General features: G+C 34.5%; 1 protein-coding gene across 2 annotated transcripts in view; it reads left to right on the forward strand.

The window, feature by feature from the left end:
• Positions 1 to 17,387, forward strand: part of MRPS9 (mitochondrial ribosomal protein S9) — a 33,980-nt gene extending 16,593 nt beyond the window's left edge. For both annotated transcript variants that reach the window (XM_027674969.1, XM_027674970.1), the window contains exons 5-11: positions 1,468 to 1,547; positions 7,487 to 7,569; positions 10,220 to 10,295; positions 12,768 to 12,936; positions 14,673 to 14,781; positions 15,619 to 15,788; positions 17,186 to 17,387. In XM_027674969.1, the coding sequence (XP_027530770.1) occupies positions 1,468 to 1,547; positions 7,487 to 7,569; positions 10,220 to 10,295; positions 12,768 to 12,936; positions 14,673 to 14,781; positions 15,619 to 15,788; positions 17,186 to 17,277 (779 nt within the window). In that variant the 3' untranslated portion in view covers positions 17,278 to 17,387. The remainder of the gene's footprint in view (positions 1 to 1,467; positions 1,548 to 7,486; positions 7,570 to 10,219; positions 10,296 to 12,767; positions 12,937 to 14,672; positions 14,782 to 15,618; positions 15,789 to 17,185) is intronic.
• The last annotated feature ends 589 nt before the right edge of the window (positions 17,388 to 17,976 follow it).

Here is a 17,976-nt window from a genome sequence, read left to right on the forward strand (position 1 = left end):
TTCATTAATACTATTTTAAACTTCATTAATACTATTTTAAACTTCATTAATACTATTTTAAACTAAAAGTTTTCCTAGTAACTTTGTTGCTCTAAAAGATTAAAAATGCAGTTTTGAAATTGCTAGTTGAGAGAATAAGGAGAGTGGAAACTCCCAATCAGGCCTTTGACCTGAAAGTCCTAACTCTGCATTTTTGTCCATACTGTCTTTGGTCTTGCTCCTGAGACACTGTATGAAGTACCGGTTGGCAGTGATATGCCAGTATGTTGGTCAGTTCACTAAAACTGACAAATTATTTTTACATAAAACGTTTAAAAGATAATGTCAAAACCTGTTGTCCATTTTTAGCATTTAGTATTAACTAGTAGCACAGGTGGGAAATCTATATTCACTGAGCTATAAACTTAAATTTATACTTCAAAATGTTCCCTGAACAATAATTTCAACAAAATATGCTTTCACAGTTGCATACATGGAAAATTCACACAGTTCACTAGTAGTATATGTGGGTAAAAGTTCCCTGTATTCCTTCTGTTCTAGTAAGTTTTGCATCTTTACATTCGACTTCTGCTGTATTATATCTTAACATTCCAATCCAATACATATTGTGCTTATCAGACAGGTTCTTAGAGTCTTACCTTTGCCTATAGCTTATAGCTGGCTTCATTTGAACTTCACTGGATAAAATGGCTGAGAGATTCTCTACAGTTCAATTTGTAAAAAGCTTTCTGGTTTTTATTTTTGTAGTTTTTCTTTATTTGGAAGAGATATTTGTCATGTAATATAAGTCTAATTTTTTTTTTTCTCTGAAGTTGAAATATATTTGTCCTTAAATAACAGTTTGTAATGAATGCAAGTGGATGTGCTGAATTATTTGGAATGTTTGTTTTCTTGCTGAACTAATTATGTAAACTATAGGATAGGTGTTTGTATTTAAATATCCCAAATATAAATATCCCGAATAACATGAACAAGTTCTAAAATCACCCAAGTTCTGCATATGGTGGTTGCCCACAAAAGACAATTATACTTAGTTTAGCTTAGACATATTATGCTAATAAAAAACTTGCTCTTTTTCAGAGCTGCTAATCTTTCATCTTTCACAATTATTATGTAGATTTCAGTTGTCTCTTCCTGTGTACTTCTTTCTACTCTAAAATGTATACTTCTATCTGTAATACCACCTATACAGTCTTTGAAAGTTTAAGCTGTGCATGAGATATTCCCTTGTGTAAAACGATATTTAGAAATGTTATGTTAAATATTTGGTTATAATTACAGATGGAGATTAGCTTGACTAAATCATTAGATTTTCAGACAGATTGAACACCCATAGAATGTCTTTGTTCTCTGATATTTAAAAAGGTAATCAGTATTATGAAAGAGGTTTATAACTGCAGTTAAATATAAGGGATTTTTTTAAAGTGATTGTGTATTGCTTCCTTGTCTAATCTTGCTTTCCATTAGAAATACAGTGGGGAGAAGATGGCCGACCATTTCACTTTCTCTTTTATACTGGCAAGCAGTCATATTATTCATTAATGCATGTAAGTATGTTATCTGTAATAAATAATGTCAGCTCCCAGTCAAGTATATGTTATTCTAGAGATGCCTGTCAGGAGCTCCTGAGTTTAGTTATGTTTTCACAGTAGGTCATAATATCACCACTGAAGTTAAATGCAATGTATATTTTTGTGTCACAATATCCATTATTATGAGCATTTTTATGTCACATTTAAGAGAACACACTACATAATAGTTCTTGCTTTAATTTTTGGTTTATTTTACAGTTTTGGCTATGGACTGGGTTTGAATAGTCTGAACACTTTCTTGTAGGCTCTATCTGGTTGGTAGCATAAGCTTAGTAGTGAAGAATGTATATACAATAAAAATGGATAGTTCTAGCAAAGTTCATTGTAGAATAAAAAATAGGATTTTCTTTCCTTGAAGGGCAAAGCTATAGGAAATGTTATTTGTGCTGACATTTAGTGTGAAGAAAATTTGCATTTAAACTGCTTAATTGATTTTTCTAAGATGGTTCCATTCATGCAAACTTAAGGCTTTTTCTGATTAGCATGGTTCCAGGAGTAAAGGATCTGCATCTTTTACCTTTATGAAAAAAACTGTATCTAATAGAACATCACTAGACCCTGAGTCTTAACGTGGGTTATGAACAGATGTTTCATATCTGTGACCGTCAATGGCACAAGCATTATCTGCGTCTTTAGGAGAGTTTATAGAAAGACGTTCATGTTTCTTACACATACTTACAGAAGACAAAAGCATTAATAATGTACGCAGATATATTTAATTGGAAATTCATGTCAGATTTTGTTTCCTTGTTAGATAGTCTTAAAAAGTTAGTTCTGTGGTTAGTCAGTTGTCAAAAAAACAAACTTCCTGTTCTCACATTTGGTGCACAGCTTTACTGAGTGTAGTGCTTTTATTAGAATTATCTGATGCTTATTTGCGTTCTGTGTACTCGAAGGACAAAATCCCCACTTGTCAGGTACATTTGTTTCTTTGGGAGAATAAAAAATAAAAAACACTTCCCCCTCTTTTTTTTTTTCCTTTTTTTTTTTTTTGTTGTTGACCTTGGGCAAATGAGCTTCTTGCCCTGGCAGAAATGAAATGAATGATAAATGTAGAGTGTGTCTTTGCTGAGTAATGGAGCTGCAGCATAGGCTTTCCACAGAGGTTTTCTCCTGCACAGCCCGAGGCAGCCCGAGGACCCCTGCTGTTCATTTAAATAGGTATGTCAAATCTGCCTCGAAACGCCGCTGGTTTGATCTGTGGTAATATTTGTGAAGGTTCCATATGGACTTGAGCCCCCTGCAGTGCTAAGAAATAATGTACAACGCTTCATGGTGCAGACGCAAATTTTCTCTGAAAAGGGATGCAATGCTGCGTTTTAGCTGTCGGAGAGGATGATGGAGCTGACGCGCTAGGCCTGTCAACTTGTTACACGGATGGGTTGCACGCAGCAAGGCTGTGGAAAATCTGTGCCTTTTAACTTTTCTACTTAATCACGGTTGTAGCATTGCCTTTAGACTGTATGCTACATTAATTCTCTTCCTGCCTTCTGCCTTTCATCCCAAGTTTCACGGAAAAAAGTAAAGCATGCAGGTCTTGTAGAGGAGCCTTATCAAACAGCTGTCATCTGACAAGCCATTTGCATTTGTTTTGGCTGAAACAGAGCAACCCAAGGGCAAGATGTTTGTTGCATTCCATCATAATGAAGAAATTACAAATTTTACAAGGAGCACAAGTTTATTTTTAGCTCTTCCTAGCAGTTAGAAAGAGTATGTAAGCTTGCCTTGGAAGTCTCTGGAAGTATAGTTTGCATTTTGTTTCCAAGAGTGTGGCAACCACCTTCAAACAAATGAGCTTGACAAATGCATTTTTCATTACTATACAATACTTGAGTGTTCTTTAACTGTTTCAGAATATTTTCATTAAATAGGCTTCTATAAACCTAAATCCATTAAGTGAGGTTTAACAGGGTTTTTTTAGTTGGCCAAACAAAATCCAAAATCTGCATGAAATTCCCAACATTATTAGAATAATGTGTATTTAACAAAATGTATTTTTAAGTCTCAAAGCTAATTAATTTGGCTAGGAAAAAGAGTTGTATGTTAATACAGCCTAGTGTAAGTAATCAGTCCCATTGGAGGATGTCCTTTAAATTGCTATATTAAATCTAATAAACCAGATGAATGTAATATTTAGCTTAAACTTGTATGCCATTAATTACTACATACACCCACTTGAAACTTGAATTTTATTAATTGTTAGTCATAGCATTATTGTTTAGTTAATGCTAATAAAAATACTATCCACTTTACTGAAAGTAAACTATATATTTGTATGTATTATAACTGCCAATATACATGTTGTTACGCCTTCAATATGAAATGAACTTTGATACGGGATATTTGTTATATGCATTATTGTCTTTGTTCCACTTGTTGAACAAAGTTTAACTGGGGAAAAGAACAGTTTGTTTTTCTTCTAAAACACAGAAGAATGTTTGTTGGATGAAACACCATTTCACAAACATTTGATAGTATACTTGATCATCATTTAACTTAAAAGTTTTTTAGAGTAATATGTTTTTTGTAATGTGCAGAAAAAGACAAAATGATCTTTTCATACCATTGTGTATAGCAAAATAGTAATTCCATGTAATCATACTTTTTGTACTTTTTTAGACATATCAGTAGTTGTGGATTAAAATAAATGCTTAAAAATTAAGCATTTTAAATAAACCAAAACCTAAAAGCTGTTAAAGTATATGCTGAACTCAAAAACAGAAGAATCAAAAGTGCAAACTGAGGTAAAATGTGGGCTTTGCAGCTTATTTTAACCAAAATATTAATATAATTCTTTTCCCCCATAAAAATCTCTCCCTCCAAGGTTTCATTTGCTAATTTCTTCCCTATTTTTTTATGCGGAGTAAAATAATTGTTTATTATTTAACAAGAGAGTGTCCTTGAAGAGATCTGAAATTTGATCTCTCTATTAGAAATGGAAGCGTTTCAGTACATAGCCAATCTTGTAAAATCAGCTATTTTGATTGTGTAATAGCTGAGTTTACAAGACACACAGATGTGTACGGTCATGAATTGGACTATTGAATCCTCAAGTGATTAGTAAAATCTTCACCTGCCAGCTTTGAAAAAGCAAGTGTGTCTCCAGAAGCTTTCTTTAGATGTTGGGAAGTGAAGATTTGTCAGATAAATTATTGGGCATTACATGTGATTCCTGATTTTCCAAAGGCTCATCCACATACTTTACTTCACACGTGAGTGGTTCTTTCAGTCTGTTGGCTTCATCTCTATACAGAGATTAGATACATGCATTAATTTTTTTTTAGTGCTTCAGACCAAAATTTTATTTCATAAGAGATGCAAGTCCACTTTCATTGCCAGAAATATGTAAGAAATTATATTTAGTGTTTCTCTTACACTTGGAATTATTTTTAAATGCTGCTTTTTAATGTTGTTTGACTTCATCTCCTGTGTAAAGGGTTCTTTGTCTGAATAGACATGATTGCTGTAATTTAACCAGAACAGTTTAAAGAGATCATTTTAATTCTTAAAATTGCACATTCTTAAGAACTTAAATGCGCTATGGAGTGTCGGTGTTCTTTGGGAACCTAGGGAGGGTCTTCAGGAAAATCTTACTTTTCCAGCTGTTGTAAAGGTTTATTTGTCATTGTAACTATGAATTTCTGAGGCTAAAAAGTAGTTGCTGGCAACCCGGATCTCGTTTGATTTGCTTGTGCTTATCAGTAGTTTCCAAATATGACAAAATCTTTAAGTCTTCTTTTAACTTGAGTCATGTTACCTGAAAGTACTTCAGTTGCTGTTTGGAAGCAATTCTGACTGTAGTTAGTCTGTCCTAAGATGGTAACTGTGATTACCTCCCTGTGTCCTTTTTAAAAGAACCGTGATGTAATCGTGTTTTAGTTTTTTGCTGACCATTCCAGTACATCAATCTATATGCCAGAATGTATTGGAGATAGTGTTTATGAGGAGGCATACAGGAGACTGCTTGTGCCAGGTAGGATGGTGACACCCTTTGCCTTATAGAGGGCAAGAGGTAAGCCAAGAGGCTAACAGTAAAGTGAAAAACCTCCTTACACATTTATAAGACCTAGTACCTCAGTACCTCTTCTGACACCAAAATGTCATCATGACTGGTTTGACTTCTTCCGAATGTGGAAATGCATGGAGCTCACAGGAATGAATCTCTAAGACTGTTCCAACTGAGCTCTCCCCAGATAGCTGAGGGGCAGATACAGCTGTCCTTCCTGTTTTCTTCCCTCCCTTTACAGTCCCCAGCAGAAGTTCCATACTCATTCTTTTCCATATCTCAACTACAGATGCCTAAAAATTGCTTTGTGCAGACACACCTCATGCCCTCTAACACAAACCATGTCTGTGCCATGTGTAGGCAGTAGTTTTTGCAGCCTAATAGTCAACTCTGATTATTAGTGACATGGCATAAATCTTGCCCACAGTAGTGATACCATATCTTGTTATCTTCAAGAGCTACAGTTATATTTGTGAGGTTTGGAAGTATTGAAAATATGATTTGTGCTCTTTTAGGTGATGTTTCCTGCATTTGAGGATAAGAAGACTTTTTCAAAGTTGAAAATTTTTCCTATCTGATGTTATCTCATGGAAAATAAAGGGTTTCTGAAAGACATACTACTATGATGTATGAGTTCTCATGCTGTTTCAAAAGTGGATTTTGTAGTTCAAGATTTATGACCAGGGAATTATTTAAAAAATACTTGTCATTAAAAATTTCACTAGTGACCTGCATCAAAAACTTCAGTGAATTGTGTCTATTTAAGTGCTTTGAGTGCAACTCAGATAACAGTCTGTTATTTGTTCATACACTTTAAATACAAATATTTTTAGTGTATGTGCAGGTGTATTTTATAGTAACAAATCAGCTTGAACAATAGAAATTTATAACTAAGCAAGAGACTTCTATTTTGAGTGGGGGTTTTTTTTAAGCTGTTGCAGAAATCTCAATGCATCCTGTTGCAAATCCCAGTATTATGTTAAGAATTAGTATTTTGTAAGTTAATTCCTGAGAATACAGAGCTGTCTTACATTTCTTCTTTTACTGTTTTGTTGTAAATAATACAAAGAAAAAAACCTCCAACCATTGTTCCTTGTCCCCACCAATTCTTACACTAGTTTCTCTCTAGTATTTGCTAAGACTCATATTAATGCAGTATAGGAAAGCGGCTATAAGCTTTCTATTTTCACTTGTAAAATGAAGTAAATTATTTGGTATATAAGTACTTGATTGTAGTACAACCACCCTATTACTTCAGTATAATTTATAATTATTTCTCCAAGTACTTCTATTTAACTTGGGATTTGAATCATTGTTGTAATTCAGAGTTTTAGATGTTATACTGAAAAAAAAACCCACCTGAAAATACCTTATGTAAAACATGTTTCTTCTGTAATCCTTTTACTGTGACTTTTTGGGATATTTTCTTATTTTTGTTGTTGTTGTTGCTGTTGTTTTTTCCCTGAAGTTATAAATTGCTGTCACAGTATTGTTTGAAAATAATAACATAGCTAAGAATCTTGAGCAAACTGCTTAAAAATACTGAAAATTCAGGATAAGTATATCTGTACATTTGAAAGAACAGAAATTCTGTGATAAATTCTGTGATAAATGTGCAACTTTGCGTCCCTATGGACATGCCAGGGATGCCAGGAACTCTGACTAATATGGACCACCAGTAAAGCTGACACTCTAAATGTACTTTGAACTGCATATGAGATTTTTTTCCTTTTTTTTTTTCTGTTTTGGTCAGAGCTCTGCTTGTTTTCTGACCTCTGCATTTGAAGTGTTTGGAGAGTAAAACCACATAAACATGTGTTTTAAATAACAAAATTTTAGTATTAAGTGGAAAAATTGCATTTAAATACTTTTTCCATATACACTTAAGGAAACATATGAAAAATTGCTGAATGTTGAGAAATACCAAGACCAGCTGATAGCTCAAGACCTTCCTCTTCAGAAGGAAAAAAGGTAATCCTCCAGTTAGAATGAATATTGATAATAGTTATCTTAATGTGCTTTAATATGTTGTATTAGCACTTGTAGTTTCCCCAACGTACCTGCCTTTTATTCCACAAACCCATTTTCAGACTTCAGCTCTGCGTAATATTTTGTGTGGTAATTTCAGGTTGAAAAGTCTTCCCAGGTATGTGTGGAGCACTCACTTCTCACTGCTAGAGTAGGGAAACCCCACCTATTTCTCTTATTCTTTAATTTCTCCCTGCTCTTTTGAATATTCTTCCCTTTATAAAGTTTCTGAAATGTGATTTGAAAATATCCAGAATTCTGCTTCTGTATGCAATTTTTTTCAAATTATTTCTAAGGATTTTGAAAAAGGAGCTAAAGTTTTTATGAGAAAACAAGGGCTTTTAAAATGCCAAGTAAGTTGTTTCTGATGAAAAAATCCTAAGACCTAAAGCTGAGCTCTTCAATAGTCTTTAATTACATTTCTTGAATATTTTAACTTAGCAATATTTAAGTTGAAGAGTATCAAAATACTTAATGTCACAGTTTTTCTTCTAATGGCTTTGAACAGATAAGTGGTCAAAAAACTAGTAATTTTAGAAAAGCTTATTTTGTTGGATTTATTTAATTATCACCAGTATTAGTGATTGAATTTAGTTTTGTTTCTTTTTTTCTGTGTAACTTCTCTGGTATGCACAACAAGCTCTTCAGCTAGTTAGCCACTGGACAGAAAAGATCCAACTCAACCAGAGCAAGCTAGAGGAGGTCTAGAGGTGTTAGTTTCTTAGTAAATTCAGTCAGGATTGTCTTTGAAATGAGTATATGCTTTAAGAACTGTTTTTCCTCTTAGACTGCATTCTTGATTTTCTATTTTGAGATTTCTTGCAAAGATTTTATACTAGAATGGTAAATTAAACAAGTCTTTAAAAGAAATAAATACAGCAAGGAAGTTTTGATTTTGGCATTTACTGTTTTTCTGTATGGTTACTTTTTTCACTGTCCCAAGTTGTTTTTATCTATTCTTGCCGTTGTTCTTTTAGCTAGATTTATGCACAGCTCCAGTTGCACATCATATTGGTTTGTCACTTCTTAATTTCAGCCATTTGTTATTTATGTTAGGAAGAGAAAGGATTAATTTGCTGAGATAATTTCAATTTCTTAAATAACAGAAGTTCATGTTTCTTCATGATGTAAATAGTGTCCTGTGACCCACAAAATGTTTTATCAGAGATTCATGTTAGCTTTTGAGCAGACAAGAGAACAAATGAATGTAGTTTCTTGGTGTGTGCTGCTGAAAAATAACCTGACTCCTTATAGAGCTCAGCCAGTGGATTTACTGATGTGAAAAATGACCTAAAGCTAGTCAGAGATGAAAGGTTTTTTTCCGTGTTAGGTTTTTAAAACCTCAGAGAATTTAAAGGATTTTTGAGACTTATCTTGCACACTGGATATGGTTTTTCCTCTGAGATTAGTAAGTGTAGGTAGAGGGTCAGTGGGGAGGGCTGGTTTTTTGATTTTTTTTTTTTTGTTGGTTTTGCTTTGTTTTTTTCCCCAGAAAATAATCTGTTTTAGATGTATTTTGCAATATTAACTGTAGGGTTAGGACCTAATCTTGAACTATTTCAAGTTTATAGTTTTTCACATGAGTATTTCACTGACTTCACTGGAAGTGGCAAGTAGCAATATATAAATGTAAATATATACTTGAGTCTGTCAGGATTGGAAAGTTTTTAAAATTACTATTAAAATCAGCATTGTTTCTAAATAAACATCTCATGTCCTGATTCAGAAAAGCATTAAAATACATGCTTAAGAAGTAATACTACTTAAAATCCCCTCAGAAGGAGTGTTTTACTGAATCATAGCTTCCTTAATGCTACTGAAAACATTGTTTCTAAAAGTGTTTCTTACCTGAAGAGGTAAGAAACTGGTTACATCTTTGCCTTAAATCTATCTGATAATGTTGGTGTGTATATTTTGGTGGCATTCTGTGTAGTTGGTCACTTCATATCATATATATTTCAAAGATTTATTGTTTCATTTTGTTTTGTTAGCATTTCTGTATGAGGCTGTTTTCTGAGTAGTTTCTGCTTTTGTTATCATCAGTGCAGTTTCTGTACTGAGCAGCTCAAGATTGCACAGTAGATAGAATCCAGGGTGTCATTGCTGCATTAGGACTTTGACTATGCTTACTGCTAGTGCAGTTCTTTGTATTGATCAGAAAAGTAAAGAGCAGAGGCAAAAGAATTTGATTTTAACATTCTGCCTTTGATTTTGTTCTTTGCTGCTGGTAAACCAAATTTTTCCTGGCAGCAGGCTTTTAAAAGTAAGTACTGAGTTGTGGGAAAGATTACTTACTATTACAATATTACTCTAGCTCATTCTCAGACTTCAATCATATGAATAATGCATAACTGATACTCATAATGTTCATGTGGTTAATTCAATAGATGAAGTTACCATCCCTTTCAAAAGGCAGATCTTTTAAAATGTAGAACGTAGGCCTTCTCATGTTTACTATAGGAACGTGATCCATATTAATTTGTAATGGAAAATGTATTTCTGAGCGAAGACTGACTGTATTGTGGTCTTTTGTGATGTAACTCTAATTGCATGGTTAATTAAAGGGAGAATATATATGTGATATTTTAAACAGAAACCTGGCTGGCAGCAGATGGCTGACTAAGATTGAATTGGAAGAAATGTTGTTAGAAAAACTGTCAGATGATGATGTAAGTAATTAATCTTTCTAATCTTAAGGAGGCTTGTGTCTTAAAAATACGGACTCTGGGTGCATTTTTGGATACTGAAAAGGTACCATGTAGAAGCAGGTGCACTTCAAAAGACTTAGCTGAATTCTGATAAACTCTGCCTATGTTCACAGCACTGTCACATTCAGCTTGGCCTAAAGTGACCTGTGTTGATTTTTTTTATCCAGCACAGTACAGAACTATTAAGAGCTTTCCATTGTTACTAACATAATTTAGTTTTTCTCCTGGTGGTAACATTGTGAGGCCTAAAGCACCTGTTCCTTGTAATCTAATTATTTAGTCAGGAATGGGGTATAGTGACACTTTATAGTAGAAATAAATAGTCATTTATTGTAGTTACAGATGAAAAATGGACAGGGCTAGAACTTCTGTCACTTATTGTAGAGAAGGGGTAATTATTCAAGATGGGAAGTCCTTTTCTTAGAGATTGGCTACAGAATCAAATCAGAAACAAGATACGAAGCTATATAGATCTGTGGTTTGATATGGATATCTCTTCTTATATTCTCATTGTTATGAATATGGTGGGAGAAAGGAGAGTTTCGCAGTTTCCCCTGCGAACTCTATCATTCTCTAAGTTTGGAGTCCTTTTTTACATCTGTCTCTGGGAATAAGACTATTCATCCTAATAGTCATATACCTTTTACTCATTCAGAGCTTTTCCCTACAGTCCCTTGAAGAGCGTCAGATTTTGTAACTCAGGTTCAGTCTATGTGGCCAGCTTAGTTTTCTTTTGGAATATGACAGTACCAGAGAATATAACTCTATTTGTGTGAACATCCAAAGTGTCTTCTCACCTAGAAGTACTGTTCCTCAGTCTCTTCTTTCCTGTGGACAGCTTCATTGCAAAAATAGCATAACAGCAGCAAACAAGCCCTTTGCTCACTTGTCATCTGGAACAGTAGCATGTGATGGCTTCCTTGCCTGTGGGGGATGTGAAAAGGTCTCAAGCAGATTGTGGTCCATAAGCATAAGTTAGAAGTAGCTGTTGTAAATTATCCATCCTGGTAATACCCAGGAGACTTTCTCTATCTTGCTCACAGTAGAAGCCATTATGACTTCATTGTTTTCAGTAGCTCCTGGCTGTTTTTCCTCTCAGAGTGCCAGGTCTAGTTGTACAACTAAACAGTTTGGTGTTCTTTGTTGCTTGCTTTTAGTACATTCTACATCTGTAAAAGTAGATTGCAGTTAACTTAAAAAAACCCAACCAACCAACCAAAACCCAGTATCAAACCTCTTTACATACTGGCCTCTCATATGTAAAACCACAAAGCCTCAGGCTATTGGAACAAAGATTGCTTAAATGTATTTGAAATGTCTCAGTACAGTTGCCAGTCTTACCTGCTCAAATTCGTATATTTTGCCACTGCATTGAAATTTTCTGTGGTGTTTGCATTATGAAAATCAGAGCTATTGATTTTTTTTTCCTTTTCACTCTCCAAAGACTTTACCACATCTGTATTATATAGTTAGACAGAAGTAGTTTTCAAGAGATATCAGAGTTCCAAGACCTATTGTTAAGTTACTAGAAAAGTAGTAATTTTGTGCAGGAGACTGGTAACAGAGGAAGAAAAAATACTTTTAATAATCACTTGTAAGTAGAAAAACCTTCAAAAATCAGGTTATGATATCTATATGAAAAATCCATTTTAGATGATATCATACCTTTATATCTGGTGACAGCTGTCTGGTGCTCCTGCCAGTAACACTTCATAACAGGACATCCCAGCTTTTAGCACAAAAGGGTTAACACAGAGGTGTGTACTCTTTTAATCACATGTTGAAGAACTTTGGAGGGAGGTGTAAGGGGGAAGGAGAACCACACAGTAGCAAAAGATAATTTATTTCAAGAGGTTGCCCTTTAAGTCAAGTATCTCTTGAATTTTTAAATAGCTTGATTGTTCAGTTTTAAAGGAAATCATAAACATTACAGTAACTCAGCTTGAACAGCCAAAGATAGATAGATAGGCATTTTCTATATATGTTATGAAATATAGTCATTTATGAGGTTCAGTTTAGTGAAATAAAATTATTTCCAAGTCAGTGAATATGCTGACTTACTGAAAATCAGGTGAAGATCTTTCCATTTTGCCATTTTAATAAAACAATAATAAAATAATTGACTCCCCCAATGTTTTCTTTTTAAAAGTCAGATGAACTTCATTCTAATACAAAATCCTTTATTACAGAGGTGTTGGTTATGCTTTCAATTAAAGTTTCACTTTTACCTGAAGAAAGAGCTAGGTGTCTTTAGTTACACAGAAAATGATGCAACTGCATGCTGTTCTTAAATCAGCATGTAGGTGCAAAAGTGTCATCTTGTCAGAAATCATCAATAAAAGTGAAGTAGGAAAGATCCATTATATAAAAATAGAAAGTTTTAGCAAATGCAATTACATTTGCATCCTTTAATGAAGTCTTGTTGTCCTACAGTATTCGAGATTTATTCAACTCTTACAAAAATTGACGGATTTGCCGTGTAGTGACATGGAGGAGAAGTATATACAGAAGTTTTCCAAAGAGCTTCCTGTGCAGATGCAAAAGGTAATTGTTGAGCCCTTGCAGTATGATGAGCGAGGAGTGGCCTTCAGCACTGGTGAAGGTAATAATTTCAAGTTTACTGGTAACAATGCAGAATTTTTTTCCTCTTCATGTTGCTTTTTTTCTAGTATGGACAACATTGCTGAAAGAGTCACTACTTCATTTTATATGGTTGTGTGTATACTGCATGTATAGTTGTTAATGATGTTATGGCATACCATGTTATGACATAGTCTAGTAACAAAGCGGAACTTTTTAACCCAGATTCTATCAACTGGTTTTACCACTATTTCTGTACAGTGGTAGCTGTGTAGAGAGGACTCTGTTGTGATAGATGCTGTAGGATACAAAAAGACTTTCATTTTTGTCAGGAGTTGACTGTTGAACATAGAGGGCAGAGGACTGAGGGAGCACAAACACATATGAAGAATTCCATGGATATAACAGTGTTTTTGCTTAGTATAAAAATGGCATGCTTGGACCACTGAGTAACCTTTACCATGATTTTTGTAGGCAGTCCAACAATGGAGAATTTTGAAGATGCAAAGAATCAATAACAAGTCATTAGAATATTTACAAACAGCATAGGAAAAGGCAAAGAGGGAATTCCTAAACATTGTGGAACAGAGATGGATATTGGTCATTGGTACTGAGATGGAGGGGATGTTAGAGAAAAGCCGTGAAGGCCTCCATGTCTTCTAAACACAGTCTGCTTGTGCTTTCAGTGGAGGGACATATAGTTGAAGAAGAATGTGATATATGAGTGATTTCATAGAAAAATTATATAGCAACAGCATGTATAGGAAAGGCTGATGACTTTCTGGGCAAAGCATGTGTGCGCACACACTTTATGCTGTACATTTAAGAGGAATCTTAGAGATGACACGTATTCTTAAGCAGCAGGCAGCAGATGATACTAAGAACAAAGGTCACAGAGAATTTGAGGAGCAAAATGGCAAGAGAGCTTTGCTCTAGCTGACTTGTCTTCAAGATTACATGACAGCAAAGAGATGTGAGATCACCAAACTGTGATTTAATTCACACTGGTTTTCAGTAGTATCTTCAGAACAGTAGTTACTGAAGTTTGATAAGCATGCAACCCATGTTATTTAAGAAAAGCCACCAGGTGTAATAAGTTCAAAACCAGTCATTTGTATCCCATAAGCCCCAACATGAAGAAAAATGTCTTATTTGTTTCATAATTGGTTTATCAGAATGATTGCTTCCTGTGAGCTAAAGGAATTTGGTCTTAGACTTTAACACAGAGAGTGTGTCATGTTTTAGCTTGAAACTATTGCACTTAAAGAGAAGTAACAGTAATTAGTAATTTCTGAGCAACTGTATTAATGCTGCATATTATTGCTTATACCAGTGTAATTAAAGTGTTAATCTTTACCAAGTGAATATTCTTGAACTTCTGTGCATTTTTATGATTTTATAAAGTATTTTAATATTACTAGAAATTGCACTTAATGGTAAATGTAGTAGTTCAACAAACTGTATTTTTATCTACTGTGACATCACCAGGTCAAGAAAGTGTCCTGAACCACTGAAGTTATGGGAGGTAGAGCATTATCTCTACTTCCTCCCAACACACACTTCTCCCCCACTTAATAAATATTGGTTAAAATATATTGAAAGATAGTTGTTCTTTGTTTGCTTTTTTTTTGTTACCTCAGCCTACAAAAACAAACAGCTGACACTGTATGAAAGTGTTGTGGTTTGCTAACTACGTAGTCAGTTGAAGTTCTGTAGAATATTGAAGCCTCATAATAGTCTGCATTTAATTCCTTTAAGGTAGAAGAAAAACTGCAAGAGCTACTGCAGTAGTTTATGACAATGGGAGCGGAAAAATGACAGTGAATGGAATAGACATTTTGCATTACTTCCCAGTGCTGCAGGACAGGTGAGAGCACTGTGAAATGCTGTATTCTTACTGTACTTAAATTGTTCCAGCAAAAGTAATGCCATGCAATAATATGGTGTTGTGTTCCATGAAGTTGATTCTCTGTTCTTGTTTCTGTATAACTGTCTGTTTTATGAAAAGGTGTCTTGCATTTTTCTTCTAATTTTCAGGAGTTTAAGAACTGATAGGTAAGCCTTGCTCTGTGTTTCTTGTCTCTCCCTTTCTGAAGAGATGCAAAAACCAAGAGCACAGACTGTTTGAATAGTTCAAATTTTAGTCCCTCTAGAAAGGGCTTGCAGTTTATTTTAAAAATAAATAATAAATATTACCTTTAAATGTAGAGATTTGCAAATTGTATGCATGTGTAATTGCTCTGGCATACAGTAACAGTGGAAGCAGACAAGGTGAGACACTTCTTGTAAAGCTTCAGATTTTGGAGGATGTACACAGTCTGATATAGAAAATACTTGTCATAAGGCTGACGTAAGGTTTCTACTCTTTATGTGATTTTGATTTTTATTTTATATTGTAGTTTTTAAGCTCAAGGATAGAGGGGAGAGGTTGTTCAGTTTCAATATCCAGAGCAGACGGATCTTGGCATCTATAGATAAGTAGTGGAACTTAAAATACTTACCATCGGCAGTCAGAATATGCTCCTAGCTGCTGATTTCTTATTGATTTGAATGAGATATGAATGTCTTTCTGGATCTCTGCCTGAAAGTTAACTTTTTTTGTATATGCTATGATAAGATATGTGCCTAGCATGTAACTTTATGCATGTGAATATATTGCATTATTTCATTTATTTATTTTTGTTCTTCTTTTTTTTTTTTTTAGGGAACAGTTGTTGTTCCCTTTCCAGTTTCTTGGCAGAATTGGAAAACATGATGCGGTTTGCACAGTCTCTGGCGGAGGAAGATCTGCACAGGCTGGAGCAATACGTTTAGCCTGTGCAAAAGCCTTAAGGAGTTTTGTGACAGAAAAGGAGGTGGAATTCATGAGGCAAGGTAGGAATTGAAATTATTTCAGTGTTTCTTAATGCGTTTCTGGTAATTAACAGAATTAATACAAGGATCATTAAGGATCAGATTTGAGTAAATAATCCCAGTGAAACCTTGTATATTGTATAAAAGGGATCTGCATTTATTTTTAGATTGTTTTCACTTGTTTCCTAGCATCCTTTGTGTACATTTTGGATGGCTTCTCAAGTCTTTCCATCTGTTCATGACCTCTTTTAGGTCTATTAACCAGCTCATATTGCCTCAACATAGAATCACAAAACACAAATGTGTTCAGTAGTAAATAAATCTGGATCAGGCATTAGTGAGCTATAAGGTACTAAGCCTGTGTTTTGTTTTACTTGGCTAGTTGCATCTTGTTCATGTTTAAAAAAGTTTTCTTCTTGAACGTAAATGCTGGAGGGTTAGTTTTGAAGAGAGAGTAATGAACATAAACACATTGCATGCAACTAGCCAGACTGAGGGAGCTTCTTTCCACTCTTGCATTATTTAGTGTTTACAAGTTACGTAGGATAACATAGAATTTATTTAGATAACTGCAGTATTTGATGCTTCTCTGTGATAAGATGCCATGCTGTTTCAGCAAATACAGAGTTATTAACAGTGAGCTTTTTACTTCACTTTTTCTGGACTAGTAGCAAGAATACCTGCCTGTGTTACTGGCAGAACAGCTGTGATTTTTTTTTTAACTCTATTGTCATCCATGGAACCAAAGCTATTTTCATGCTACTGTCTTCACAAGTTTCCTTGACTGTACCTTTTCAGTACTGACAAGTATGACTTGCTAGGAATACCCTTGTAAACAGACATCGTAATGAGTTTGGTATCTGCACTGAGATCAGCATAATTCTGAACATGTTTTGGACATTGCCAGATATACTTTTGGAAGCACCAAAGCAGTGGTCTCTGAAATAGGGTATGTGCACCCTACCTGATCCATGGGGATTCAGTAAGAAAATTTTAGACTTTGTAAGGCATATAATTTACAAATGAATGAATATACATATATTGGGAGTGCACGCTCAAAAATATTTTACTGATAGGACTGAATGATCAAAAAGAGTTTGGAGAACCACTGCTCTAAAGGATCTAGCAATATGAACAGATATAAAACAATGTTTTATAGATTTATTTTTTTTAGTGGTTTGTAAAGAAAAATGCAAAGAAAGTTTGGTTACTAAAGAAAAGTTAAAGTGTTAGAGGATATGATGACAGTCTTTTCAGTGTGTTTTTATACTGTACCTTTATCCTTCTAGATGTTACAATTCATATTGTTAGTGAAAGTCAGAGTTATTGGCTGCCTTGAATCTACTGCATCACATGAAGTATACCTGTAATATTAACTAGTAACAGTAAATAAACGTGTGCTTTTCTGTGTTTTGTAGCTGGATTACTAACAGTTGACCCACGTGTGAAAGAACGAAAAAAGCCTGGTCAAGAGGGAGCCAGACGGAAATTCACCTGGAAAAAGCGATAAGTCTGGCTATTTAAAGAATGACAAGTGCTACCAAAACTTCAAAACATACTGATTTATCATTTAAAACTGTTGTATAAATATATTTAGTAATAAAGACTTTTTTTTTTCCCTGTTATAATCACTGTGTTTTTTCTGTTTAAAAAGCAACAAACAGCTTTCTTTAAATTTATTTAAAATTGTGGAGAATCATGGTGTGATTTGCCAGTATGCTAAATCTAAAATAGCAGCTTGAGTGCCAACTTTGCATCTTAGCTTCGCTGAAGTCGGTAACGATATATGGAACTGTTGGTGAATTACAACTTCTAAAAATCAGTGTATTTGTTTAATGACTTACCAATCTAAATTCTGAAATTAGGCAGTTCCTAACCAGGTATTTGGATATCTTTGACGTGCCTCTCTTTCTGCCTCACAGGTATCTGAGGGTAAGTGACAACTTCCCACCTAAATTATGCTGGAGTTGAGAAGCTAGTGAGAATGGTACTGACAATTGAGGGGACGTTGAGAGAGGAACAGTCACAGAGGATAACCTTTGCCTGTGGAATCAGTTGTCTCTAGGATGCTTCACTAGGTTAAGTAGGGAGTGATTCAGAGCAAGTGCCTAAATTTAGTTGCTCTGAATCACCCTCTGGAGGAGTAATTTTTTTGGTTCTTCCCCCAAATGCAGAAAAAGCTGGAGGGATTAGGCTGAAGTTAATCTTT

The sequence above is a fragment of the Neopelma chrysocephalum genome, unplaced genomic scaffold (assembly GCF_003984885.1).
Source record: "Neopelma chrysocephalum unplaced genomic scaffold, ASM398488v2 Primary Assembly neopelma1_25, whole genome shotgun sequence".
Lineage (NCBI taxonomy): Eukaryota > Metazoa > Chordata > Aves > Passeriformes > Pipridae > Neopelma > Neopelma chrysocephalum.